The sequence below is a fragment of the Dasypus novemcinctus genome, chromosome 14, assembly GCF_030445035.2.
Source record: "Dasypus novemcinctus isolate mDasNov1 chromosome 14, mDasNov1.1.hap2, whole genome shotgun sequence".
Taxonomy (NCBI): domain Eukaryota; kingdom Metazoa; phylum Chordata; class Mammalia; order Cingulata; family Dasypodidae; genus Dasypus; species Dasypus novemcinctus.
Window position 1 is genome coordinate 57483606 of NC_080686.1, and position 21661 is coordinate 57505266.

Consider the following 21661-nt stretch of genomic DNA (forward strand, 5'->3'; position numbering starts at 1 on the left):
AGCCATTTACTTGCCACTCATGTTTAATACCTATAAATTTCTTTGTAATGGCATCTTTAGAACTAGCAGAAATCATTTCCCTTTTTAAAGGTGTATACACTAAGGAGCCCAGAATATAAATACTAGGTCTTTTTTCTTGGACACTATTGTTTTCTATGTGGCATTGTATTAATATCAAGCATATCAGCAATCATTCAGATGCAGCAACTTCACAAATCATGTGTAGGGTTTCTCTACAGTGTCGCCAGTGTCACCCACTAAGATCTGCTTTGCTTCTTCTACAATTATTTGTCTTTTGTCATTGCTTAAACAAAAGAGAACTGCTTTCTTTTTTGTTGATCTCCTCTTGTGTAGACGATTTCCTTACTTTCATATCATTAAAAACTTTGATGATTTTATCCTTCACTGTACCCATAGCTGTAGGTGTAGCGGCGGTTTGGACTCCAGCCTGATGGCCCTGGGAAGGAGATAAAAGAAGGGAGCAAGTGCAGGGCACGCAGAGAGTGGCAGCCCAAGAGATGTGGCGGCAATGTCGGGTGGTGCCACCAGGCTCCCCAAAACTTTTACTACATAAGAGCTTTTAAAAAGTATTTAAGTGCTTATTAAACATACATTTTGGGGAAGTAAAACTAAATAGCAAATATTTTAAGTAAGTTGTACTTAAAACTAATTACAATAAAGATAAAATAAGAGAATCTGACAAATATGAAGTTAAAACACATTTTATTTATCGACAGATTAAAAACTGTAATTTCCAGGTAGTGCAGAATGTGCACCACTGAATCTAATTACAAAGAACTGGTGTTAATACACAATGTTTAAGCAATGCTACCCTTATTTTTGGCAAAGTGCTGTATTGTTCAGTCTGTGTGTAAAACTGACCATCTATGAGTCAATCAATATAAAAAATTTCTATAAAAAGAGAAAAAAATTTAGACAGTGGCTCAAGAAAACAAGCTGCCATTTATGCATAGATTCATGTATAGTATATATCTAACCTAGTGTCCCTTTTTATTTTCCTAATGTCCCTTTGAATTTTCAAGTTGTGGGAAAAAATGTGTGTCCAGAAACACATTAACAAGGCACATGATACAATCTACAATACTATCCAGCTCCATAACTGATGCCCTGCCCTTGGAAAAAAGTGTTCACAGTTTTACTTAAGAAAAAAACTAAAGTCACACAATTATTGATTAAAATTCAAAATCTCTGAAGGAAAACACAACCAAAAAGCAAACAAAACTACCTATATGCATGAAGCCTGAAAATGCACACCTCCCCAAGTACTGATTTGGATTTTAGAAACCCACCTAGTTAAAGAACAACATAGCAAACTGGGGCATTTAACAATTACATAATTTTTTTTAAAAATTAATAGAAAAATTCTAAATGAATACAAAACATTATCCATTTAAACTGCCTTTCTCTGAGTAGTAACTTCTCCCACATAAAGGATACTGTTGCAAATAAAAAAAGATATCCTTATCCATATGCTTTCCTGTACTTTCTCCACTCAAACCACTTTAATTGGTGTCAAATTTCAAGTCAAATTGGTACATGGCAAGTTTGACACCCATTGTGTTAAGCAGGTTTCCTCAATAAAGAATTTTATATAAAATCTTCAGCATTAAAAGCAGCAGACAGGGATGACATTTACAATACATCAGCATGGCTGATGGCAGTGGAACCATCTATGGGCTTAAAAGAATTTAACAAGTATGTACGGCCTTATAAAATAAAAAGATAAATTTTAGCATAACATTACAAATACATACTGGTATCTCCCAGTACAAGGAGCAGTCTCTTAACTGATTATAAAATCAAAACAAATAACTTGGAAACTCTTATACTTCTCCACTAACCTAAGTTTAAGTGTCTATCTTCTAGTTGAAGTCCTTCATTTTTACTGTTTGTAACAAAGAAATGAGGAAAGATCGCTTTCTTTGTTCGTTCTTCTAAAGAGTACGTAAAGGCAATATACTTCCTTGAGCTTGAAGAGAAATAGCAAAGGAACTCAGATTCAAGGAAGACATAAAAATTACAAACCAGAGTACTATACAGACTTGAGAAGTAAGAAATGTGCAATGCTGAAAGGCCCTCTCAAGTTTTAACTAAACTGTCTTCTCACTAGAATGAAAGTACGATACAACAGAAAAGTTATGTAAACAGGAACAGTGTGCTTGGAATTGGAAAAAAGTACAGGAAATTGATGTTTAAAAAAAAACAAAACAACCTCCCAGCAACAGGAAGTCAAAAAATCCAATCACTTTGCATCTTCTGCAGAAAATCTTCTTGCCCTCCAAAAACAACCATATAAATACATTGCCACAGAAGATAAATAATGGATGGTTAATCTTCAGCTTACAGTGCAGTACATAATTTAATTAGTTAAGGAAGAAAAATAAACATAAAATTACATTATAAAATGTTTTATTAACAAAAACACAAACTTTGAGAAACATGGTGCAAAAACTAAGAAGCTCCTTCACAAAACACTGCTTGTGTACACTATGTTTTCCAGATTTTTTCCAAGTAACATTCTGTTACCAGTTTAGAAATAGTCATAGCTACTAAATTCAGAAGGGTCTTATTTCTCACTGCTTGAATTTTAAGGAATATGCACTAGAGTACACCGTCAAACAGTAATATTTACATAAGCAAAAATAATTATCAACTTTTATAATAAAATGCATTTTGGCCATGTTTCAAAGAATACTTAACAGGTCAACATAATTCTGTGTTATTATTGGCCTTGTGTCTTGCATACAATTAGATGACTAAAAAAACATCTAATGACCAAGAACTTCAACTGAATTACGTAAACCATTTTCTTCAATTCTTACATCGCCAATTTTGAGCAAACTTTAAATAATGATTACAGAAGCCACAGTATGATATTGCAGACAGTGTGGTAACTCTTACCCTGGAATAAAAATCCCCATGACTGAGATCATTATTTTTCCAGGTACAAAGTATATAAAACTAGGCCCAGATGAGGCAAACAAAAAGTCAATAACTGATAGAGATGTAAATGTATGGGGGGGGGGGGGGAATCGCTGCAGTTTCATATACAAATCTTTTCATGCTGCCAAATAAATTCTCATGGCTGAATTTCTGTAGCTCTTGAGGTACTAACAATTTGTATGTAAAGTCTGAAGAGAAAAACCCCTTGAATTCAGAGGCTTATATCCGGAAAACATTTAGCTGGTCTATTTTCAAGTTATGGAAGTATGGCCCTGTAACTGACATGGTGTAAAACATACACACTTTGATGAAAACTCTACCTTAACTCCCAAGTCTGGTAAACACAAATAGTAACAAAATAATTTCTAGCTCAGTTTGACAAAACTTTATAGACTTGGCCCCTAATAGAAAAACAAATAAATAAAGGGTAGTCAAAAGGGAAGGGAAATGAGGAAGGAAGGGAGATCTAGACTTCTGTTCTACAGAGACATTCCTGGCACTTTATCTCAGCCAGAGGACGAACCTAACATCATCTTAACTACAGTATTTGACCTCTTACAATTCCCACGACAACAGTCTGGTCAGAAAAGAGCACAGCTCTTCACTCAAAAACAAACAAAAACAACGCTCCCATAGTTCCCTGCATCAAACTGCTTACAGGGTTACTGAAAAATATATACTTCACATAACTATATTCTGCTTTTTTTCCTGAAAATGTTTTACAGTTGTATACTATTTAATTAGGATTTCAGAGAAGTCGAAAAAATGTTTAATTATGAAGGTGTTACTGTTTTCTGGGTAAAATGTGCTTTTGATTATATCTGTTTACTTAATTTCAAGGGTAAGTCAGTCAGAGTGCTCATGGCTCAGCAAAACCCATCATAACTGCGAAAATATAAAGTGACTGATGAGAGGTAAGGAAATAGATTTTCTGTGTTGAATTAACTGGCCCAAGTGTGAATCGAACCCTGCACCAAGGTCTCATTAGCACCAACACTGAAATAACGTTGTGGCAGGAAAATTGCCACAGCTCCTCCACCCCCATCACTAGATTCAGTAGAGAGGCCCTCGGAATTTCACACAGGGTTCGGTTTCCAACACCCACACCCCCACTTCAAATCAACATACAATCCTCACAACAACTTTGTGAGGGAGGTAAATATTATTATTCCCCTGTTGGTGGAAGAAACAGAGGCCAAAGTGGTTAAAGATTTTGTCTGAAGCCCGAGTAAACCAAAGAATGAGAAGTCAAGGAAGCCACCCTGTCACTCTTTGTTGAGACACTATGAAAAGCTGTCATCAAGAGTCCCCTCTGCAACCCCCTCCCACTCTACCCACCTGTTCTTGCTACTTGGCAGGACAGACACCATGGCAGAGGATTTACCACTGTATCTGGAAAGCTTTTGTCTTTTCCCTTAGGCAGAAATAAATGTGAAGTCACTACAGATGAGTTCTTCTATACAGGTGATGTGAGATGGGGTAGGCAGAGCTGGCAGAAAAGAAACAACATATAGACTGGACTTGTGGGGCAGGTGGAGCTCAGTGGCTAACTGCCTGCTTCCCACGTATGAGGTCCTGGTTTCAATCCCTGGTACCTCCTAAAAATGAAAAATAAAAAAAACCTGGACTAATGGGTTAGTTAGAGACATATATTTTTCCGAACATAATTTCACAGGTCTAACTTAATCCCTATGCATGTTAGACAAGTGCTGTTTTCTTACAATGCCTGTCTGTACCCCTTCATATAGTCACATCTGAATTACTGAAAGTACTGTTTGCTGAAAGTTAATGTACCTGAATTGCATGACTAATCTGGAAAAAAACACAAAACATATACACAGAAATATATCAAGTTTTCTTTCAAAAGAAAGTTCAGCCATAATTCCATTATATCCATGGCAACTATCACCTGTTAATGCTCATGTTAGTGTGTAAAAATGTATTTGTTATATACAGAAAAGATGATCAAGTACTGGTCAATAAAGTGTATGGCCGACCCTGAGAATAAATTTTTGCTTACTCAAGAGATTGATTAAGTAATACAAAACAAAATGAAATCAAAGATGCCTATTCTCGTACTTGGGCAGAATGTCTTTAAAATGCTAATTCATGTATACCTTAATAGGTTTAAAGACACCCCCAAACACCAAACACTGTAAATGTATTGATATGTTTCCAAAAACATTCTGAAAAAATTTCATAAAAAAAAGTGAATGTTAAGAGCAAGGCATTATGTGATACACAGCATATAAATCTGGTTTTCAAGATAGTGTCTAAACACACTGATAAAACTATATAATTGGTCATCAACTGGCTGTAAAGAGACAGCATCTTCATGGTACATACATACACATCCACACACACATGCACAAACCAATGAAACCAACCAACCAACTTGAAATTCTTAGTAATTGTACTGACGCGGACTGGGCTGATGAACCACCCAGCCATTGTGCTTGACTTGCCGGGAATGGCAATCCCTGGTAAGATTTTGGCGACGAAGGCTATTTCTGTTCAGAGACTGTCTTTCACTGTGTTCTTTTATCCACTGGGAAGGGCGAAAGCTCTTGGGTTGTTCCAAAAAAGTTGTATGAGCAGCAAGAGCTGCAACATAGCAATGAATGTGCTGCTCCATTTCGTTCTGAGCTTCCACTCTGAAATGGCAAAAAGTGGAAATGGTATTAAATAACAGTGTATTAATGAGATTGAAAATTTTACTTAGTAACCAGTCTGCCACGCTAATTTGTTTACGGTTGAATGAGAATTCTGGGTCTCATGGCCCAGAGACAAGTTTATATTTTGTGATGACAATGATTGTGGTGGAAGAGAGAAGGCAACTTTTAATAGAAAAGTGCTATATAATCCATAGGTAGTTAATTAAGTAGACTATATTCTTAAAAAAAAAAAAAAAAAAAAAGCTTTACACTCTGAGTGAATTTCAATTATAGTGTACCCACATGTGTATAAGCTTTTCTGGGAGGAGAAATAATATAAATTGAATACCTAAATTTGTCAACTGCTGTGCAAATATAGTGCATTTCAATTTTCACCATAACTTTAAAAAGTTAAGTATTTTGATTTTCACATTTTACTAATGGGAAAGCTATGGCTCTGAGATGTTAAGGTCACAATTATTAATAGACTCAAACAAGATTCTAACATAGGCCTCACCCAAAGAGCATGGCTAGGAGGCAGGGTTACTACCCATGCGATGCGTCTACAGCGCCTTCAGAAATGTGTCCTATCTGTAATTAAAAGGTTCTAGGAAACAAGCTTTAAATCTACATTTAATGGAAATATGAATAAGGAAATATGAATTATAGAAGACAACTTTAAATTTTATTTACATCACAACTGGACATTTTGGAATGGTATTTGCATGGCAATTTTATAAAGACCCTTAAAGAACACATAATTTTAAAATATGGCTAAAAAAACAGTATGACTATTAATGTTCCATATTAAAAGCTAATCAAATAGGATTGATCTAAGTATATTTAAACATATAACATGAAGAGTTTTAAGCTTTTTAAGGGTTATTTTACACAGGAAGGGCAGTTACATAATCTGCCTATAATCACTTGAGGAAAATATTATCTTCTAATATATAATTTAAAGAATAGGATTAAAGCAGTCACATTAGGAAACTCATAGAAATTGATAGAAAGTGGTTTTTAAAAAGTGGGCATTTTAAGTCCTTAGGCTTCCTATGCAGGCTGGTAACACGCATCACACAGTCTTAAAGTGCATATACTTACTCTGTGCCAGTGAGTCCTATAAGCAGCTTTTCCTGGCCCTACAAATGTTAAATGGTGAACTGGTCAGATTTAAGGTGCTCTTTTATTTTTACTGTAATGACGTGGTCAACTTTTCTTTATTAAGACTACTTTAACTATGGGTCATTAAAAACACACACGTTACTTAGTTTAAGATTTTGATGGCACACAAACCTTTCACAAAAAATATTTACAAAGGCTAAAATGCAATAAAACACACACTCTGAAGCCTATCTGTCATTACAGGAAACCTTACTTTATGGTAAATCCTTGAGGAAAGGCAGGATGAAAGTAATCTAATTTTTGAAAGGGATATGATTTCTCTCCTACTTAGAAAATATAGAGATTTATTACATGGCCATCCTCTTAATTTTGGGAATATCTGATTTCCATCTTCATTCATTGGGTTTTTCTTATAAGAATCTCTAATTCAAAATTAAGGAAGTTTTGAGAAGTGGATTTGGCTAAATGGATAGAGCATCCGCCTACCACGTGGGAGGTCCTTGGTTCAAACCCTGGGCCTCCTGACCCCTGTGATGAGCTGGCCCAAGCACAGTGCTGATGCGCACAAGGAGTGCTGTGCCACACAGGGTGTCCCCCGCAGAGGGGAGCCCCACGTGCAAGGAGTGCGCCCCGTAAGGAAAGCCGTGCCGTGCAAAAAAAAATGCAGCCTGCCCAGGAATGGTGCCGCACACACGGAGAGCTGACGCGGCAAGATGATGCAACGAAAAGAGGTACAGATTCCTGGTGCCACTGACAAGAATACAAGCAGACACAGAAGAACACACAGTGAATGGACACAGAAAGCAAACAACTGGGGGGGAAGGAGAAGGAGAGAGAAATAAATAAAATATAAATCTTTAAAAATTAAGGGCGTTAAAAAATTTAGCTACTATTATAAAACTAATAATTTGCATGACTATTCTATATGCAGAAGTAAGTTCAATGTTTCTTTGATCCTTTATATACAGAATAGTCCATGTTTAACCATCCTATATATATGTATAACATTGAGTGCAGAAACAAACAAGATACAAAGTATGAACACTCTCACTGCATCAAAGCTACAAAAACATAACCAGATTGTAGGGTATGGGCCTAGACTGTATACTGGTTAGGACACACCAGATGAAATGTTCCTGGCTTTACTGGTGAAATGTGAGTATAGTTAGAGTAGAAGATGAAGTAAAATTTTGCTGAGACAAAAAAGTGGAGATCCTTGCCTAAAGAAGCAGATTATAAAGTAGTATATATAGCACAATATCATTTAGGTTAAATACATAGACAAAAAAAGCAATCTGGAAGACTATGCCCTAAGGTGTTAACAATATTTGTCTCTGGATAATGAAACATATCAATGTTTTCTATTTTTGCATATTTGCATTTTCTTATTTTCTGCAATGCACAATACTGCTATAGTAACTGTTATTTTACAAAGCTGTTGAATACACACACACACATTAAACAGTGAAAAGTAAACAGACAAATGCCAGTAAGTTTAAAATGACTATTAAACATACTAAATTTTTAAGTGGAATTCCTTAGAGGTAGATCACAATTAGGTGGAAAGGATATTTAAGAACTGAAAAAATTAATATGAAGCAACCATAAAGCATTTACCTCCAAAAACATTATACTTTAAATTTGGACTAGAATGTCAATACTGACATCCTCATAAGCTTGTAGCTCTGAATAAAGTGCCAGTTAAAGACACATTTCCTATCAAAGATCTGACTAGGAATCATGTAAGTATAGAAGTAAATTGTTTTCCTTTTTGGTACAAGCATATGCTTATCCTCAGAAAAGATTTGAGTACAGTATACTCTGGTAAAGTTAACAAATTAATGAGCTGCTTGGCCATGTTTGTCCTTGGAAAACAGGAAATACAAGTGGTCCCATTAGTAGTCAGAGCCAAAAGAAGTACTTTGGATGACAGCACGAATCACAGGAATATGCTGAACTTTAAGGATCCAATACTCCTGTACCCTTGTTCTAAGAGAGCACATTAAGTCAGTACCAGTATCCCCCAAATACTTCAACATCACAGGGAACATCTCAAAAAAGTGTATTATGGACCAGGGGGATGCAGCAAACTATCAAAATCATGGTTTTTATGTCAGTGGGTAGGAGTAATCTTGAATATATTCCTGACAAACTCAGAAAACAACTCTGAGCAAAAAGATTTTCCTTTACATTTAAACTTTCATAGGTTTTCAAGGTTAAGCCCTGTTTGATGTGGTCTAGTTAGGAATAATTGGAAGAAGATAAAATTTTATTTTAAGATACAGTATTCTAGTCAAAATTGATACTCCAAATAATCCTGCCTATAATGTGCCACAGTTATATTCTAAGATACTCAGAAAAAATTCCAGATTTTTTCCTTATATTCAGTAACAATATGAATGACACAGCTCTCTGTTATACAGCTGGGACCAAGCTACAATAACATTTTAAAAAAATCTAAAACGAACAAGTTTTTCATACCATCAACCCCTTGTGCACTATGCACATGCTTTTCATGGATCTCTAACAAAATTACTTTGGGTCTTTTCATAACTTAGAATGAACTATAGTGAAATAAATAAAATTCATGCTAAACAGACTGCCTAAGGAGAGAATGAAATCCGTATAACGTACCTGGGACTAGCTGGGCTATGAAACTCGTCAGTCCCACAGGTGGCCTCACTGAGACCGGGGCAGGAGTTATGCACAGCATAAACAGACATGCTGGGATGTTCGATGAGAAGGTTTTCCATAGGACTAGTTTCCACCTTAATAGTGGTTAATCCACCTGCAGTAAAACATGGGGGAGGGGTGATAAACCAACTCTCCTCCATTGGACAGGACTCAAACTGGAGGAAGCAGGAATCACTTGTATCAGCCAAGCACTCAAGAGATGCAGGTAAACAGGAAAAGACTGAAGGGTGGTCTGTAGGCGACTCTTCACCAATGTCGTCGTCGTCTTCTTCCTCTGCTGAGAAACCAGTACAGGAGTCTAGATGATGGTCCACATTGCATTCCAAAATGTGTTGTTCAACAGTCCAGGGGAGGGTGATTTTCACATTGATTAGTCATCATGGAGCCACCCATCAAATTCAGAGCATAGAAAAGAAGAGACACTACTGTTAGCTGCTTCTTACATACCTCCCTTTATTTAGGTTAGAAAGAAACCTACTTATATTTACTAAACCATTCTTATAAGGATTAGAAAATAATTTCTGAACATCTAGTATGTGTGATGTATTACTGTAGGGACAGATTATGCTGGCTTTGCAGCATTGTTTTAAGATCATTTCTATACTGCTAAATTAACAAATAATGAGCTATATGGATTACTGCTTGTCTAATATCAGGGTTTCTTATTTAATGTGCCTCTGAACTGATCAGGGCGTTAAGAGAAAAGTGGAAAGTCTGACGCCAATCAATTTTACTGAATGAACATCTGGCAAGGACGTTTCCCACAATTTTCTTAAATAGATTCTTGTTTCATTTACTTTTAAGGTTTAAATCTTCAGAGTTTGGTTTACTTATGCAAAAACTGAGATGCATATCTTTCTGCTTTTACTATGAAGATTAAATGCTGAGAATACTTTACCTATGAAGTCAACAAGAATCCATTCATCATCTTCTTTCTCACTAAATTCTGGTTCTTGGTTGGAAGTAGTTTTCACTTCACCCACAAACATTTTATTCAGCCTCTGGAGCATTGTAAAGGGAAGACTGAGACTTGGGCCAGATGTCTTGATAGCGGAGATTTCAGAACTGTGTTCAGTAGTGCAATGGCACCAGCAGGAGACTAAAGTGCACCGCGTGCTTATTCAGCTTAGGTGAGAAGCAACACAAGCTACTATCCCTAAAATAAAACAGAAAAAGAAGGTGATTTAAAATCAGCTTACATTTATATAATGTGTGTATTATATAAACAAACACCCTTAAAAGAACACACTTTGGCCTACATTCTACAGTTATTCCTTTGCTGCAGGAGTGAAACACAAGAAATGCATGGTCTTATTTATAAAACATTATGATTTGTGTATTCAGAAGCAACCTGGAAGTATTTTAAAACTTGAAAGAGTTATTCTATTTCATACCAGTGTTTTTATAAAAAGGGATGAATTTGAATAATGTATTTCAAACTGCAAAATTGCTTTTCTGTAAGTAAAAGACAAAACCTAGACAGTAACTGTCTTGCTGTATGATATTTAACTGCCCCAGAAATCTTTAAATGAACCCAGCAAAAATATCTGGTGACCACCATTATGCCAGGTTCTCATCCTTCCCTGGTTTATTTCCCCTTCTGCTCTGTACTTTTAAAATATAATTTCAAGCATACCTGATTACGTTTAAAATCTATAATTGCAATATACTTTGGCCTTCAAAACAACTGGCGTGGAGAAGTTTACACTGTAGAAAACTGAGCTGGACAGTGAAGATTCAGAACTGGAAATGGCCATTCACTGTACAGAGGGCTAAGCGGGTAAGTGCTGAAGTCAGCGTGCCTGGGTTCAGATCTTGGCTCGGCCGCTTTAGGAAGTTACACCACTTCAGGTGGTGATGGTTCCTACCTCATGGAGTTGTGCTGAATTCTGAACGAGAAACTGCAGCACTGCCTGATCTCATTCTGGAGTTTCAGATGTATAGATCTATCTCCATCTGGTTACCTGATGGGCATCTCAAAATATGACATGTCCCAAAGAGAACTTTTAATTTTTCCCCACGAACTTATTCTCTTTCTCTCACATAAGCACATGTACACACACACACCTCTCCTCCCCACTTGGCAGCAGCTTCCAGAAGTTATTTAGGCCAAAAACCTTAACAGTTATTCTGGACTGCTTGTGTTCCCTGCTACCACTGTCCCTGCTCCCCACCCCAACCCCTCAACCTCATTATCAGCAAGTTCTGTTGACCTTAGCTGCCTGCATAACTCAAATCCACCTACTTCCATCCATCACTCTCATTATAGATTAAACCAACCCGGTGCCTCTCCAGTTCGCCAGCATTCTCCTCCGAGAGGGACACCCTGATCCTACTCGTTAAAATGAGGTAATTTAGGCAATATATTTAGTAAGGTACTTGGCACAAAATGCTCAGTTGATATCAACTATTCTTGTTTTACAAAAATCTGTTGACTACCTATTTTGTATCAGGCACAGCTGTGTGTCAGCACAGGGGAGCCCGCGGCAAGTGTAACAACCAAGTGGGTGGGATGAGTGCCTGGGAGGGAGACAGACTGCAGACCTGGCCTGGGAGGAGGTCAGGGAAGGCCTCCTGAATACATGACTTTAACGTTGCATGGCTAGTAAGATCAAGAATGGAGGAAGACGGTACAGAAATTTTATTTGACATGATGAAAAAGCTTTGATAATGGATGGTGGTGATGATGGCACAACATTGTGAATGCAACTAATGTCACTGAACTGCACACTTACAAATAGTTAAATGGCGACTTTTATGGTATATATATGTTATATCAGAATACAAAAATAAATTTAAATAAATGGTTGTATTAAAAAAAAGAATAGAGGGAGGGAAGAAAGAATACTAAAGTGTTGAAAGCCTGCAGAGGAGTAAGAATGTGGCACCTTCAGCTGGCTTAGGATTCAGATGGAGGGTTGTGAGAGCAGGCTGGGGAGGTAAGGAGATCCTGCAGGGCCTTGTAAACTAGAAGCGAAGGGGAGGGAGATGTCAAGGATGGCCCAGATTTCCAGCCTGTCCAACCGAGGGGATGGAGGGGCCATTTGGTGGATAGGAAAACTGCAAAAGGTGTAGGATGGCCTTTTGGACATGCTGATTTTAGGAAATCTGCCAGTCACGCAGCTGAAGATGTCTGGTAGGCAAATGAATATAAGACTTGGGACTTCGGGAGCCAGCTCTCCACTGAGACTAGATTTGGGAGTCCTCAACCACAAAGCGAATAACAGAAGCCCTAACAGCAGACAAGATCACCCAAGGAGGATGAAAAATACCTAATTAAACACTTCTTTTTATCACAAGTATTAGCCTGGAATCCATAACTTCAGAAGCTTGACATTTCACGATCAAAACAATAATCTTCAGTTGTACAACCAGTTAGGATCTGTAGCTGATAAGACTCCTGGTTAAATTCCTTGTGTGCAAATCTGATTCCTACAATTGTTTGACACACTTCTAGGAAAGTAAACATTTCAAATAAATGACATTTGAACACTTTTGTGGTCACAGTTCATCCTCAGCCATTAATTATTAAAACGGGTAAACAGGATGCTGTCACTTGCATAACCAGTCTTCCTGAAAGTCTTCTGGAAAGCAACATGGCCAAAACATGAAGACTAGAGCTCTAGTATGAGAACTCAAATTCAGTTTTAGGCTGCATGTAAGAGAAAACAAGAAAATGGCTGTGTAATAAATTTGTATGACCTACTTTGGTGTGGTAGTTATATCCCAAAGGAAGCAAAGTCTGATGTAAAGAAAGGTTTTTGAATATACAAGTTAGAAGGAAACAAGTATTTTAAAAATATTTTCTCTATTTCTTTGAAATGATGGGGGTAGATAATGGCCTCAAGTGCAATCCTGTGTGCTCAGGCAGTTGAAAGTAATCCCAGTTCTCCAGAGCACAGGGATGCATTCTGGCCCTGCATCACCTAAGAAGCTGCAGCCGCAGGGTGGGGAGTGGAGAGCCCCACAGAAGAAGCCTTGCGCATCCTGAAAGAGTGCCTTGTCTCCCACCTGTGATTCTGCTGGGGTCTAGCCCAGGTAAGTGGCAGCTACCAAGGCAGAAAACACTGCTGGGGCCACTATGGTGGCGCTGCTGCGGCGCTCACAAATGCAAACTCCCCACTCTGGCTACAGCTTCAAATCCATGTAATGGAAGCCACCTTATGCCTGGAATATACACAATATACACAACTTAGCCACAGAAAAGACTTCTCCAGAGGAGCTTTCTACAGAGCAGAACAAGTTAGTATTCTTTTGGTTTGATGCCACTCCAAGATGCCCCATGTCTCCTGCTAGACAACTGACCTCTGATGAGCACGGTGTGGAGAAGCCAAGCCCATCCAGCAGGGGAGGGAGGAGCACACCTTCACTTCCCGGTCACTGCTGGCATTTATATAACACACCTACCAACTAACGCCCTGGGGACAGGACACAGAATGGAGTCTTGGGGAGGGGCGGAAGAACACTGGTCAAGCACCAGCAGACCAGGCTTCTGGCTCTGGCTCCACCACAGGTGGCTGGAGCTAAACTATTTAGCCCTTCTGAGCATGGGTTTCATCTTAGGAAAAACGAGTAGACTGTATTGGCATACCTCTTCACTCTTTCCACAAACGTCCAGCACAGTGAAGAAGCCACATTGGTCTAACGATGCAAAACAATGGCCTTGAGGTACCCTTCAGGGGTTTCTCTTCAGACATTACATGCAAATTGTTAGTACTTCAAGAGTTAGCTGTCTGTGGGTGTCTCAAAGGACAAGGGGCTGTTGGAGAGATCCCCATAAAACATGTTCAGATGAACACTTGAAATGTGACTGGTGTGACAGAGGAACAGAATTTTGTATTTTATTTAATGTTCATTCATTTAAATTTAGAAGCTGAGTATTGATTCAATTTCTGGAAACCTCTTAACTATATTTGGAATAATTGGGGTATGTGGTTAGGGCGTCCGTCTACCACATGGAAGGTCCGAGGTTCAAACCCCGGGCCTCCTTGACTGGTGTGGAGCTGGCCCATGCGCAGGGCTGATGCGCGCAAGGAGTGCCCTGCCACACAGGGGTGTCCCCGTGTAGGGGAGTCCCTCCAGCAAGGAGTGCACCCCGTAAGGAGAGCCGCCCAGCGCGAAAGAAGGTGCAGCCTGCCCAGGAATGGTGCCACACACACGGAGAGCTGACACACAAGAACAAGATGATGCAACAAGAAAAATAAGTAAATAAAAAATAAATACAAATCAAGTATTTCCAATGAAAATTTTAGCATCTAACTGAGATGTGCTATATGTGTAAATAATACACTGGATTTCAAGTGTCTTGGTACAAAAAAAAAGGTATGTAGAATATCTCATTAAAACTTCTATATTAAGTGTTGAAATAATATTTTTGAAATATTGGGTTAAATAAAATGTTATTAAAACTAATTTCACAGTTGTTTCTTTTTACTTTAATGTGGCTACTAAAAACTTAAAACATACATGTGACCCATGCTATATATTTCCATTGGACAATGCTGTTCTAGAAAAATCTCTAAAAACATTAAGGGCCTACTCTCGTACTGATGACTCAGGGACTGCCCCAGCCTAGTAACTGCCACTCCTGACATTGGCTCCTGCCCAGGAACGGAGGCTCTGGATGGGGCTAATTCTGAGTAGAGCTAAAGGTAAAGCAGAGCTTCAGGCTTCACTCCCTTTTGATATTCACAACTCTTGAGCAGTGAGAACACAGAGAAAGCATGTGTCACATTCACAAAGACAGCTCTAAAATTTCACAAAGGCGGCTAGATGCAGTAGCACTGCTGCTCTTTGAGGTACCTGCAAACTTTCAGCTGTAACCAACTTGAGCCCAGCAATCTCAGGGACAGCTGAAGAAAAGAAACAAAGTGTCTGGGCACAAGCATTTCAAGAAGGCAGTTTTGTCCCTGCAGCTTGGCTCAAGATACCTCCACCCCACCCTTAAAAAAAAAATGTCTTTTTCATCATAAAATGAAAAAAAAAAACCACCTTATAGGGCATCCAGACTACAGAGAAAACAATCATTTATTGTTCCATGGCCTTGCTGCACTCATTGTTAGCATATTGGTGCATTTTCTTCTACCTTTTTCTTCTACACTTATTACCATAGTGGTATTGTAATCTAGTGAAAACAGATTTTTTTTTCCTGCTTTGTTACATAGTATTTTATTAATATCATCAGAGTTTTCTATAAATGCTTTGTGGGCAATCTGAGGTGGCCAAGTATAATATTTATAGGTAAGAGCATTCTCTTGGAGAATTTTAAAAAGGAGTTGTTAGTCTGGAAAATCTGTTAGTATAATTTACATTCTCATTTTTCAGACAGGTAACCAACCAAGAGGTAGTGTGGTACAGTAACTAAAGGCAGCTCCAGAGTTAGCCTGGTCTCTTTGGAATCTTGGTTATGCTATTTGCAGTCTGTATGAATTTAGGATATTAAGTAATCTCTTGATGCCTCAGATCTCTATAAAGAGCTAACATGAAGATTAATTGAGATAATACCAGTCAGAACACTGCATGACCAATATCAACTACAAGTTCATTACGAACCAGTTGTATGACCATGGGCAAGTCACTCAGCCTCCTTGGGTGTGAATTTATTCATCAATAAAATTAGTTTCTTCATCTGTGAAATGTCTGTATAGTAATTTGAGCTACAATTTACTGCATACTTATTGTGAGGGATAAAACTGAGATCAGAGCACAAATTTTCCTGCTTTTCTCTGTACATGCCCTGTCAGCTTCCTTCCAGCCTCAACCCTAGTTCTATGAATTTCAGAGAACCGCACCTTCCAGTTAGTTTTGGCTGCCAGTAGGCGGCTCCAAAAAACAACATTTAAAAACAAAAAACAAAAACCACCCACAACTTTGATGATCTAACTTCTAAATATGTGTAACTGTGGCTCCTTGACAGTTTTCAGAACATCAGGTGACAAAACAAACATATCATCATTGAGGAGCAACCTCGAATGATCTTTTCTCTTCATAGCCCACCCTCTCCCAGTAGTTAGGAAAAATATACTAATTCAAGTAACTTAAAATTGAATTTGAACAGCAGGAAAGCAAGCCAGGAAAGTTGGTTTTCCTTGTTCCACTTCTACCCAGTCCATTCCATTAGCTAGCAACAAGGGAAGTTATTCCTGCAGGGACTTACCACTGCCAGCCCTGTAGGTTGCATGACAGTGGACAAAGAGAGCAGTAAGTGGCAATTCATAGCTCCTTAACCTTGAATTTTGAAAACAGGACCACTCCCAAGAGAAATATCAGGGAAAATTTCGCAGAAAATAACAATAAAGAAAACAAGAGCCCTTGTCATAGAAATTATTAATAGTAAAGTCCTGGTTCCAGGCAGGGGCTTTTGAAAATTATGCTGCCAGTTCAGAATGATAGGGGCTGTGACTTGAAATCAAAAACTTCCCAGTGCTTTTTAACATGTGCAAATAAAAATGTATTTCAATGACCAAGCAAGTGATTTCAGGATCTTGGAGCACTCGTGTTTATATGACCCCTCAGGTCACTTTTCCACCCCTTTTCCCAAAACTGCTCTGAATTCTGAAAAGGCTATTTCAGGTACAGCTGCCCAAGTCCTTAGCAGTTAGATGGAAATGGGCTGCTTTTCTAATGAATTTCTGTAATTAGGAAATACAATAAAGACGAAAAATTCTTTGAAATCAGAAACACCATTTCCTCTCTACTGGCTCTGTGGCCTTGAGTAATCTCTGTGCCTCGGGTTTCCTATCTATCAGATAAGGCCTACTGTATACGGTTATTGTGAGAAACAGCTGGGTTCATGCAAGTACCCAGCACATTATGTGGCATTCAATAAGCAAGAGTGACCAAAACAGTTATGATTTTCATTACGTCTGCAAAGTAAAGTGGTGTTTTCACAGGTACCACCTCAAGTAGTGATGTTTAAGGCTAAGCTGCGTCAAGGCACACGGAACGGTGAGGCAGGGGCGGTCGCCGGCGAACAGAGCAAGGTTCCCCGAGGCCGCAGGGCCCGACCCTGCACTGGGAGGTTCGTGGAGACGAGATGCGCGGGGCTTGGCGTCGGGGGAGGCAAAGTGCCGGGGTCGCGAGTCCAAACGCGGGGGACTTAGAGGACAGTGCCCCGGGGCGGTGGCCACGGTCGCTCCTCCCTGAGCCAGAAACCCCCGACGCCGCGTCCTGCGCCGGCAGCCCCAGTCCACGGCCGAGGGCGGGGGGCAGGAGGGGAGCGAGCAGGAGGCGGCGGGGGACGAGGCCCGCCCCGGCCGAGAAAACAGGCCACGCTCGGGGGCGGAGGCAGAAACTCTACCCCAACCGGCGGGGGGCTCGGCTCGTGCCCCGGACCCCTCCGCCCGCACCCGGGGGACCCGCCGAGGGTCGCCGAAAAGATGGGCGACGAGGGCAGGAAGCCCGAGGAGCGGCCGACGGCGCCCCGAGGCCGCCCCGAGGGCAGGGGCGCGGGGCGCGGGGACCTGCCGGCGCCGGGCCCCCGGGGCGCCCACCCCGCCCGCACTCACTTGGGCCGGCGGCGCGGCGCGAGCGGCTCCCCCCGGCGGGCGCGCACAGGTGCGGGCCGCGGCGGCGGGGGCGCGCGGCGGCGGCGTCTCGCTCCGGCTCCGGGACGGGGGCGCGGGCCGCCTCCAGCCTCCTGTTGCTGCGCCGCGGCCGCCGCCGGCCGCCTCGCTCCTTTTGTTGTTGTGCAGCGCTCGGAACAGCTGATCCGCCGCGGCGCCCGCCCGCGGGCCCGCCCGGCCGCCCCGCCCCGAGGCCGCGCCAGGCCGGGCCGCGCCAATCGGCGGCGCGGGGGCCCCGGGGCCGCCCCGCGAGAGGCTGTCGCCAACGCACGTGACCTGGCGCCGAGGCGGGCGACGCTCTCGAGTTAGAAACAAGCCCGGGCAACAAAAGCGGGGGAGCCCGGCGGGGAGAAGAGGGCCGAGCCCGAGGGAGGGAGCGGGAGAAGGGGTGCGGGGCTGGAGCCCGGCCCCGGAGCGAGCGGGAAGAGGGGGGCGCGGGGCGGCGCGCCCAGAGACGCGGGAAGGGAGCAGGGGGAGGGGAAGAGCGGGAAGAGGAGACCGCCGTCAGCGGCCCCTTTGCCGAGTGAGGGAGCGAGGGTGTGGGGCTCAAGTGGACACAAAATGGTTTTGTTTCCTGTGAGAGAAAAGGGACGGGCGTTGAGAATGATGGAGGCAAAAGTCCCCTAGAGCCCCGTTCTGACAAGCGTACGGGGGGGAAACCTGTGGACGCGGTTCCGGCCGGCGGGCCGTCTTCTGGGCTTTCTTGGGAAGGAAAGTCAGGGCCCCCAGACATTGGGGATGCCGGCCCATCCGACCTCCTTAAGACAGGGAGACAGGCCCACCTCGCTGTGGTACCTAACCCGTGGGAACTGACTGAACTTGCTCAGGAGTCTGCCCAGGAAAGGGGCAACGGCAGAGGCCTTCAGCCCAGGCCTGAAGGTAGAGGACAGGCGCCTAGAGGGCCCTCTCCTCCAGCAGACAAGAAGAACCCTGGAGGAAGAAGAGTTAGGAGAGCTTCTGTGGTTCTGTTTACCTATCTGTGGGCGTTCACAAAGGACCTACCTACCCGCTGGGTTATTAGTCGTGAGAAGGGAATGAGACAGTGGCACTGGAAATGCTTTCACAATCAAAGCTGTGTACACCTATAGGTGGGTCAGCTGTATCTGGCAGAGATAAGGGAGTTCAGCCATGTTGATGCATATCAGCTCTTATATGGCTCCTGTTTGGATTGAGAGGCAAAGTTTACAGCAGTCTTTTAACAAATTACATACATTACAGTAACTGAAAGACTCACGTTTTAATCCTCATAAGAATTCTGTGGTCTATCCATTCCTAACAATACTGGTTTTAAAGGGTGTGAATTAAAATGCAGGGGCTTGTCTGACACCAGTAGTAATGACCAAAATATGGTGGTCATTTGACCTTACCTTGCGTGGTAGAGCAAGTCTGTAACTTGAGGACTGTTCAGTCTCAACGGAATTAAACATGCTTTGGATTTTAGGTTTTGACAAATCCAGCCTCTAATATTTATTCTCAAGTGTCCTTGCTGTTAGGAGACCCATAATCTCCTGTTTCTCTTTAGGAATCCATGAAGAGAACATCTACCACTCAGAGACAGGGCCTGATGATAATTATGGGGCCCAATTTTTTAAAAAGTCAAACTGAGACCTACCTTTTTCCAGCTTGTTAAGGATTGTCACAGTTAAAGGCAAGACTTGAAAGCCTACCAAACCTTGTTATGATGGAGAAAACAATAGGAGATGGATCATATTTCTGAAGATGGCTATAAGAATATCTCCTTCATCTTGAAGTCTGTTTTTTTCTCTTCTTGAACCTGGGCTGATCCTGTTACTGTTTGCCCAACGAAATGTGACAGAAATAATGGTATAGGACTTACAAACTTAAGAAAAAGTTGAAATGTGTTAAGAAAGCCTTATAACTTCTGCTACTCTGAGGAAAGCCAGATACCTCTTTAAAAGACCTCATCCACCGAGACCACCATGTTGTGAGGAAGTCCAAACTAGCCATGTGGAGAGGCCCTGTGGAAAGAGAAGCACCTGGCCACCCCCCCTCACCCCCCACTATTCAGGCCCATCCCAGCTGAGGTACCAGATATATGAGTGAAAAAGCCCCCTTGGAAGTTCAACCCCAGCAGACACCTGTGGAACAGAGAAAAGCCATCCCCACTGAGCCCTGCCCAGGCTGCAGAATTTTGAACAAATAAATTATTGTTTTAAGGCACTACATGCTGGGGTGGATTTAAGGCAACAATAGAGGCTAAGCAACATAAAGGCCTATAGCACACAGATCAACCATCTCTAAACACTACAAAGTTGGCTTTTATGATGAAAAGATTTATCTTATCTCAGGAGTTATTTATTTTCTGTTTACTCTCTTACTAATTTATAATCTTCCCACCTGGTGCTTGTTTATCCCAGTGGTGTGTTAGGGGAAAGGGCTGCAGCTGGAGAAGTCTGCCCCTAGGAGGAAAATGTATTTTATCATTGACATTGTTTGGAACTGCTGGAGTATGGTAATAAAAAAGCAAACTGACTTTTAGTCAGTTTTATTGTTGTTTTAAAATTCTCTAGACACTCATACACACACACACACACACATATTGCCCGCAGACGGAGTGGATAGCTCCGCTCATTGGTGTGCCACTGCTTTATCCATACAGCCAGACTCTGGGGTAGTGTCATCGTCACAGCACAGAACTCTCTGAACACAACCAAACTGTCATATCACACAGCTGCAAACCAGCCTCTCATCTGTTGGCTGACAAAGACCCAGCCAGGTTCCCTGCCTGGGCAGACACAGTGAATCCAACCATCCTTTAATCTGTAGGATCATTCTTAGTGTGTTGCTATAGTACCCACTTCCAGGCTGACCCCCTGCTGTGGGGGTGACCCTGTTCCCATCTGTCAGAGTCCTCCTGTCTGTTTTCCATGGAGCTCAATACACTCCCTTATCTACCCCAACAAAAGGGTTTCAATTTTTGTTCTGAAGAACCGCAGGGCAGCACCATATTTATACCAGCATCCAGAGACGACACAGTGAATGCCCCTGCCTGCTGCTGACGAAAGCAGGCTGTGACTATCGCCCGCCCTGCCGGTTGTGTCAAGGCTACTAAAGAATGCTGTAGGAATTCCTACCAAGTTGCAGATGGGGAATCCCAGAGGGTGGCTGCCCAGAGCAACCTCAGAACACAAAGCAGCAAGTTATTCTGTCTGTACTGAGGAGAATCCTAAAGTGAAGTCCGCCTAGGTAATTTTCATCAACAAATAGTGTGTGCTGGGCTTCTACCGTGCACTCAGCATGTTGCTAAGTGTCTGGACAAAACAAAGGATTTTTTTTTTCTCTTTTTCATTTTAGGACAGTCACTTGGAATTCCAGTGAAATTGCTTGTTCTGCCAGAAGGGAAGAAAGGGTCAGTTTGGGTCTATACAGTTTGGACCAGAAGGAAGAGAGAGGTTCAGTAAACTCTACTTTCTGAAATAAAAGCAGGAAAGCGAAATCTAACTCGGTTGCTAGTTACCACTGAGGAAGGATCCAGGAATGATGCCACAGTCATAGTGTAACAGCTTTCCAAGACCCTGGAACTTTTATAACTCCCATATATTATTTTATTTTTTTAGTTTTAGTTTTGTTTTGTTTTTACCTTAAATCTGCATGGCGATTAGAAATAAAATCCTTAAAATGAAAAGGGTCTGTCTGCTG

The 21661-nt window shown here is 41.4% G+C and overlaps 1 protein-coding gene across 2 annotated transcripts; it reads right to left on the reverse strand.

The window, feature by feature from the left end:
• Positions 1–706: 706 nt before the first annotated feature.
• On the reverse strand, positions 707–18090 carry TP53INP1 (tumor protein p53 inducible nuclear protein 1). 2 transcript variants are annotated; one of them, XM_058275748.2, is made up of 5 exons: positions 17945–18065; positions 10336–10593; positions 9378–9735; positions 6723–6760; positions 707–5618 (listed from the first exon to the last, which is right to left on the reverse strand). In XM_058275748.2, exons 2-4 carry the CDS (start codon positions 10445–10447, stop codon positions 6739–6741), a joined length of 492 nt encoding a protein of 163 aa, XP_058131731.1. In that variant the 5' UTR covers positions 10448–10593; positions 17945–18065; the 3' UTR covers positions 707–5618; positions 6723–6738. The 2 variants fall into 2 exon arrangements, with proteins under 2 accessions (XP_058131731.1, XP_058131730.1); XM_058275747.2 differs by lacking the exon at positions 6723–6760 and having other exon boundaries at positions 17945–18090.
• Between the last annotated feature and the right edge of the window lie 3571 nt (positions 18091–21661).

What these genes read in the sequence shown, in the direction of transcription:
- TP53INP1 (XM_058275747.2), bottom strand. Translation starts at nt 10,447, where the DNA reads ATGCTCCAGAGGCTGAATAAAATGTTTGTGGGTGAAGTGAAAACTACT. An exon ending in GATTCTTGTTGACTTCATAG is followed by an intron (nt 9,736 to 10,335) that starts GTAAAGTATTCT and finishes ACCATCATCTAG; the next exon opens with ACTCCTGTACTGGTTTCTCA. An exon ending in CATAGCCCAGCTAGTCCCAG is followed by an intron (nt 5,619 to 9,377) that starts GTACGTTATACG and finishes TTGCCATTTCAG; the next exon opens with AGTGGAAGCTCAGAACGAAA.